This window comes from Montipora capricornis, chromosome 4, assembly GCF_036669925.1.
Source record: "Montipora capricornis isolate CH-2021 chromosome 4, ASM3666992v2, whole genome shotgun sequence".
Taxonomy (NCBI): Eukaryota; Metazoa; Cnidaria; class Anthozoa; order Scleractinia; family Acroporidae; genus Montipora; species Montipora capricornis.
In genome coordinates this window covers 5,902,720-5,910,219 of record NC_090886.1, presented here as the reverse complement: position 1 = coordinate 5,910,219, position 7,500 = coordinate 5,902,720, and the positions used below count along the sequence as shown (strand labels likewise).

Genomic DNA, 7,500 nt, shown 5'->3' with positions numbered 1-7,500 from the left:
AATGATGAGAAGGGCTCTCTCTAGTTTGAAGGATTTATTGCGCGTGATTGCCTTGTGTTTCTTTAGCCCATGGTTTCCTGAGATAACCACGTCCAAGTAAAAAAGAAGCCAACAAATCTACAAATTCATAGCGTCAAAGTACCGGACGCGAAATAGTAAACAACCGGACAAAACTGTCCGGCCATCAGCCTCAAACGAAAACCCTGCGGCCCATAAATCAACGAGAAAAAACGAGGACCCGTAACTTACAGTATACGGATCGAGAAAAAGAGGTTACTAAGGCATTTATCATATAACTGCGGCAACCAAGCGCGCGGGAAAGGAACCTAGTTGGAATGCGTCAAAATACGAAAAACGAATAAATCTTATTGGCTTTTTGAAATAGTTGCTTGCAAGATTCAAACAGTAGCACAAGTTTATTTCACTGACACAAACATTAAAAACTTGCTAGAAAGTGTTGAATCAAAATTTCCAATTTAGCGGACCGTACTGCCCGCTAAATTGGCCAATCAAAGCGCGCGTAGTATCTCAGAGATGTAGCAAGAAAATAAAACAATCAGACCCATTGGTTGAAAGAAAGAGCTTTTTCCACATAATCAACTAAAGGACTGTGGATAGATGAATGCACACAAAACGGGTTGGAGCAAAATGGTGAAGTTCTATCAGCCGCGCGGAAGTGTATTTTTGAACGACTATTTCGCTGTCTCATAAGTACAGAAGTTAACGTACCTGAGAGCGTTTTCTCTTCTTGGAAGTCATTATCCTGTTGTACAACCATTTCTCTTTACTTTTCATGGCCATTATCGCTAAATTCTTCTCCTCGTTACTCATTTTTTCTCCTTTTTCTTCTGCAGGTGAAAATTCGACAAATGTACTTTAGTGCTACCATGATAAAAAAAAAATCACTTCCTCTTTTTTGCAGGTTTTTAAAGTGTGTTTTCTTAACATCAGATCCAGACTGGAAAAATTTTGAGCTTTGATTTTTATCCGAAGGCTGTTTACTTTCAGCGTAATCACGGTCCTCTATTACTCACGTTCAAAACTGACCGATTGCACCTCAGAGGGTTGGGTCTGGGGAAGAGCGACGTCATTTACTCGCCAGCATAAAATTTTAGCGTTTAAAGTGGTACTACGACCAAAAAAAAAGTTTGTTTTTCCTTTGGATTTCAAAACTATGTTAACTAAACACTAACTCACCCAAGTTTTAAGTTCTGATTTTAAAAAGACACCTGTTTATTTTAGCTGGAATTTTCTTATTTATTGGTCCGCCATTACTAACCCCAAAATCTTGAGAGAGCTGGGTCGAGGAGAAAATGACGTCAAACACTCACTTGGTTAAGAATGCAATGCGTGTGTACGCGGCCTAATTAATATGCAGCACGGGAGTTTCGGGCTTTCAGACTTTTCAACCCGTGTTTTGCATATACAATAAACTGCGTTTACACGCTGAAATTTTAAGCTGGTGAGTAAATGACGTCATTTTCTCTAGATCCAACCCTCTGAGGTCCAATCGGCCAGTTTTGAACGTGAGTAATGTCGGACCATGAAATCCAAAACTTACACTCAAAATAAACAGCCTTTGGATAAAACTCAAAGCTCAAAGTTTTGCCAGTTAGGTGTTAAGCGAACACGCTTTCAAAATCAGAAGAAAAAAAGGAAATGATTTTTTGATCATAGTACCACGTATTATTTTATATACAAAACACGACTTTAAAAGTCTGAAAGCCCAAAATTCCCATGCTGCATATTAATTCAGCCGCGTACACACGCATTGCATTCTTGAACTAGCGAGACTTTGACGTCATTTTCTCCTCGATCCAGCTGTCCCAAGATTTAAAAGTTAGTAATAGCGGACCATTAAATAGGAAAATCCCAGTTAAAATAAACACGTGTCTTTTGAAATCAAGGCTTAAAAACTTGGGTCACTTGGTGTTTAGTTAACATAAGGCTTTGAAATCCAAAGCATGGCTCAGTTGGTTGAGCATCGGGCTGTCATGTGGGAGGTCGCAGATTCGAACCCCGGCCGGATCAACACTCAGGATCTTAAAATAACTGAGGAGAAAGTGCTGCCTTCGTAGTTTCATCTACAAGACTTTCAAGTCTTCTCGGATAAGGACTATAAACCGTAGTCCCCGTCTCACAAATAACTCCTATGTTCATACACACCTGTAAGTTCCCTGTGGGACGTTAAAGAACCCACACGGCGGATCTAATCTGCAGGTCGCAGGTCGCGGGTTGCAGGTCATTGTTTCACCAATACAGAAAGTATCCGAAACATTCATAAAAGCTAACCTTGGACCTAAAAACGTTTGTTTAGGCCTAATTAGGCCTAAGGTTAGCTTTTAAGAATGTTTAGGATACTTTCTGTATTGGTGAAACAATGACCTGCAACCCGCGACCTGCGACCCGCGACCTGCAAATTAGACCCGCCGGAACCCACACGCTATTCGATAAGAGTAGGCGATGTCGTCCCCGGTGTTGTGGCCGGCCTGGAAGTGATGTCTCTAAAAAGGCTTACGGTGTATGAGCTCACCTAAGCAGAAACAGCCATAAACCAAAAAGGGACTTTGCCCACACACTATTCTTCCACACACTTCCACACACACATATACGAGATTTCACAGGACTTTGCCCAGTGCTGGGACATGCAGATGTAGACGATTTTTTGGTCATAGTAGCACTTTGACGAAATCAGTTCAAACTAAGAAACGAGTTATCAACTGTGTTGACCATCGTAAAGAAATTCGAAAACGGACGTTTCTACTGCTAGCCCTTCGTCAACGCGAAGGCTAAGAGCCAACGCTCGAAACGGCAGCTTTCGAATTCTTTGCGGTGGTCAATTTACCATATCACCTCTTTTGAGAAACCACTTTCTCACCGAAGAAACATTACAGTTTCTTCGGAAAGTAAAGCCTCTTTAATTTTCCAGTTCAAACCGAGAAACGCCCACCAATAGCGTTTCCAATAACATCAGGTAACATCCACCGAAACTTAACGCGACATTCGAAACTTCACCCGACATTTTCTGATGTTTAACACAATGTACCTTTCCAATCCTTACGGAACTGACAACACGAAAGTTCTAAAAGTAACCGCAACGTTTTCACTTGGTGTTTTGCCACAGATGAATCGCCACATCTGTGGAGTTTTTAGCTCTAAGCGCCAATTTCAAAACGGTTAGCTTTTAGGTGATTGTAAAGGAAAGTTTGAGTTGCTTTCAAACCACTGATGAAGAGGAAGCACCCTCTAAACGTCTGGCACCAGTTGTTCGAAGGGTGGATAGCGCTATCCATGCACTGGATAAATAAAGGTAAAAGGTAAAGTCACTTTATTTAACGTCGGTAGTTCTTCAGCTACGAGGCTGGTATCAATGGAAGCCGACGGTACGCCTTTTACGCCCCTCCCTCTGTCAGTGCTCCGTTTCACGGATATTTAAAGCTATAGCTACACGGATCAGAGGAAAGTCGAAACAGACGTTGAAGTCACCGAGGACCGAACCGGGGACCTCTCGCTCCAAAAGCCGCGCACTAGCCATCTGAGCCACGACTGCGCCACGACTATCCACTGGATGACTCAATTGGTTTTGCTAGTGTTTATCCGCTGGATAGTGCTTTCTCTGGTGGATAGCGTTATCCATCTTTTGAACAACTGAGGCCTGGTTCACATTTTAGATTCCCCGGCGCAAATTTTAATTCTCCTTTATCATTCATCCGCAATATTGCGCTTCACAGTTTCTTCGAATTTATCTTTCGGTGATCGTGTCGAGTACATTCGTTAAAACACTTTTTAAAATTTGGGAGTTTCAATAGCTTGTTTCGTTAGTCTACCAATGGTGGCGTAAAACACAAGGTGTCATTCAAGTCTCTCACTCTTCTGACTCTTTACAAAAATTCCGGAGTAAGAAATTAGACTACATTACGTGTCTTCACCGCACCGGAAAAAGCGGTCTCCGTGGATGTTACCTAATGTTATCCTAACCGTAGCGTATGAAAAAAACCCGTCAAAACCCAAAACCCCTAAGCTTGGAACTTCTGCTTTTGTATAATCTCCCTTTGGTGGTTTATTGTAAAATGTAAAAGGTCTCGAATCACTCGTTTGATTCAATCAAGTTTACGGGGCCATGTTGCAGAAAATGTTATTTCGTGACAGCCAAAACGCCCAGACATCGCGATACCCACTGTCAAATGCAGAAAAACCATAGAAATATGGAGAGGATTTCTCGACAGCTTAATAACGAACTCAAAGAAAGACCAGTTCCCGCTTGCCTTGATAACTGAATTGGTAGAACACTGCATCGGTAACGCAGTAGCTATGGCAGAAATGCACCAAATGAAAATTGGAGGAGTAAAGCGTCAAGAGCCCTTGTTTTTTAAAATTTAACTTGTTATTTTGTAACGTACTAGTCCTCTCCCAAACGCGCCCCAAGGAAACATACAGGAGCCAAGGAAGGCCAAAGCACAAACGTTCCCCTCCGTCAGTTGTAAACAGCATCTGAGGAATGCTGCAAGCGCTCTGCAAGACAAACACATCAAGCCCTTACCCTTCTGGTCCTCCTCCTTCTCTTCGACACCATCTGCCTTCCGTTGCTCTTCCAGCATGGCTTGCCGCTCGGGGGGAATGTAGTCTCCCTCTTCCTCCTGAACAAACGGCGACAGGTGGGGAGGAAGCTCCACCCCTGGGAAGTAATCTTCAACTGGGAGCAGCTTGCAGTAATTCACACAGTCGAACACCCACTGTGGCTGTACGTAATACCTTTAATAGGATGTAAAGCGGATAAAAATACAGCAAAGAAGAAAAGTTTAATGAAAACCAACAAGAAAAAAAAAATACATTCGAGCCGGGGATCATCGCCAAATCTGGGAATCGAACCACTGTGCTATTCATGTATTTCAATTTCCACAATTCGAATAAATTATATGAACATTTTTAGAAGAATAAACAGTGGTAAACGCATCAAAAAGTGAAAAATATGCACGCCTTTTTTTTCCCAGCTATAGCCTGTATGTCAAGTGTTTGAAGGAGGAATGGTTTACCAACAACTTCCCAAACAGTAATCCCATGACCAGACATCTAAAACAACCTGTCTCTGCCCTCATAACCAACCTGTAACACAGAAATCAGTCAATACCTTGAGAGATATTTGTGTCCCTGCAAAGGTCTGTCCACAATGTGATGTGTAATCGATTCATCGCTTTCATCAAATGTCGCTCCCAAAGCGTCCGCACTGTGCCATGAAACTTCCCCACTAAAGCACCTAGGGGCAACACTTTCAAATTATTAAAGCAATAATTGCTTTTTATTATATCTTTTGAGCAGATAGTACGAGCGCTTTGATTGGCTAAATTGGCGGGCCGCATCGTATTCTACAGTACGGCCCCCTAAATTTGAAATTTCGTTAACATTATCTACAAAGTTTTTCATGGCGTTTCTTCTGTTACATAAACTTGTAAAGCTGTTTGAATCTTGGAAGCAACTATTTCAAAAAGGCAAGAAGTTTTTATCCTTTTTCGGATTTTGATGGGGTAGTTTTGGCAGTTGAACCTTCCGCTTGACTTCAACTAGTTTCCTTTTTTAACGGGGGGGGGGGGGGGGGGGGCATTATCTCCCGAAGGCACGATCCTTGTAAGAGCGTCTGGGGTACTGGGGTATACTGAGGGTATCCTCCCCGAGAAAAGTTTCAAATTTGGAGGCTCCGAAACGCTATTTTTAGCACTTGTCATGAGATATGTATGCGAAAAATCGACCTCGAATAAGTGCGAAAAGGTAAGTGTTTTCGGTTCTTTCAAGTGCTTATTTCTGAGGTCCCATTAATTTGAAACACACCGTATATTCAAGCACTAATACATTAAACACTTCACAATACTGCATGATGTTGGCTAGCTTACCTATAAATGATGTCTCCAGTTTGATTTTCGTTCATAAATATCCTTTGGCATTGGCATGTAGTTGGTTCCACGATGAATAAGTATCATTGCGAGGCCGCTAAGACGCTCTCCTGTCATTTAAGTTGGGGGTTTTGCTTCCTTTTGCTTACTATTTGCACACACCGTGGACCAACCAATTTCTCAGCCATGAAAATGACCAAAAATCGCTATTCACTACAATCAAAATAACCGAGTCTAAAGAAAACAACTCCATCCACAGACCTTACTTGTCTGGCTCAACAGGTCCAGGGGGGCCGCGGCCCCCCCCCCCCCCCCCAACTCCCTTCCCGATAGCTACGATTCTGGATCCTCGTTTTTTCCCGTGGATTTATGGCCCAAGCAGGAAAAAAACTCGGTCAGTAACTCACAGCACGGACTTCGAACTCGGTTAGTTGGATGGATAAACTAAAAACCTGACTTAGTAAATGTGTAATCAAGAACACGGTTCCAAAGGAGATAAACTTAATGGCTGTTAGCATCTCATACCTGATAACAAACACAAGTATCTCTCTTGGGACTTCTCTGGCAAGAAAAATCTTGCACTCGGAAAACAACTTCTTCAATTTTTCTGTTTGCTGTAGCTCTCTTTTGCCAGCTTCCTGGGCTGTGGCATCTACACTCTGTAAAAGATTTAAAAGAAACATTCCAAGGTATGAATTATTTCTATTAAAGCTGATACAGAAGTTACGGCATTGTGGATCAAGCTATAGCCTCTAATAGGGGAGAAACTGAAATTAAACTTAAAACTTACATCAGGATCAATGGGAAATTCATCGACTTCAACATCTTCCACTTGGGCTGTAAACATTCAAGTGAAAGTTCATTTAGTAGTCATTTGATCAATACAAGTAAAAGAATTAGGTCAGAGTTCACAGCTATAGCCAGGGGAGAGAAACGACCGCTGGAAAGACATCTGTGTTCGCAGACTACAGCTATTACAATGGCTCTTGCGATTGGTTCAGGACACAAAAAGCCAAGAGAAATATACAGCGCAAACAATAGAACCTAGTATGAAACACAATAGAGATGCGTCCTATACAGTACTAGGTGCATTGAAATTTGAGGTTGTAAAGACCTGTTTGGTACAGTATCTGAAAGAATTTAACAATTAAAATCACTCTCATCATCATTATTCTCACCATGGTCATCAACATCGTTACCATCTCTTTCCCTGCTATTATCATCATCATCATCATCATTGATGTGATAGCCAGTCATCATTACCATCTTTTAACATGTTGTCGTCATCACCCTTGCTGTCATCATCACCAAGTCATAAAAATCATCATTACCATTTATTTTCTGTTATCACCATCATCATCATAATTTATTCATCACCAAGGCGATAGAAAGCTAACTAAAATAAATTTTATTGTCTGGTGAGGTCCTGCAATTTACTATGAAATAAACAAAGAGGGCTTGACCAAAGTCTTACCTGTAACAGCTAGGTTTTGATTCAAAGCAGACAGGACCTGTTGAATACAATTACGATTGTTGAGAGACAATAAAGACTGGACTCTTTTGCAGGGGATCACAGGTTTCAAAACCCACTCAGGGTCTTAAAAATAACTGAGCA

At 41.6% G+C, this 7,500-nt stretch overlaps 1 protein-coding gene across 1 annotated transcript in view; it reads right to left on the bottom strand.

Moving 5' to 3' along the window:
* Positions 1 to 7,500, bottom strand: part of LOC138045355 (pescadillo homolog) — a 17,777-nt gene that overhangs the window by 195 nt on the left and 10,082 nt on the right. Inside the window, exons 10-15 of the mRNA XM_068891816.1 lie at positions 7,360 to 7,396; positions 6,676 to 6,722; positions 6,411 to 6,544; positions 5,129 to 5,254; positions 4,541 to 4,752; positions 730 to 848 (exon numbers count right to left, since the gene is read on the bottom strand). Coding sequence (XP_068747917.1) covers positions 730 to 848; positions 4,541 to 4,752; positions 5,129 to 5,254; positions 6,411 to 6,544; positions 6,676 to 6,722; positions 7,360 to 7,396 — 675 coding nt within the window. The remainder of the gene's footprint in view (positions 1 to 729; positions 849 to 4,540; positions 4,753 to 5,128; positions 5,255 to 6,410; positions 6,545 to 6,675; positions 6,723 to 7,359; positions 7,397 to 7,500) is intronic.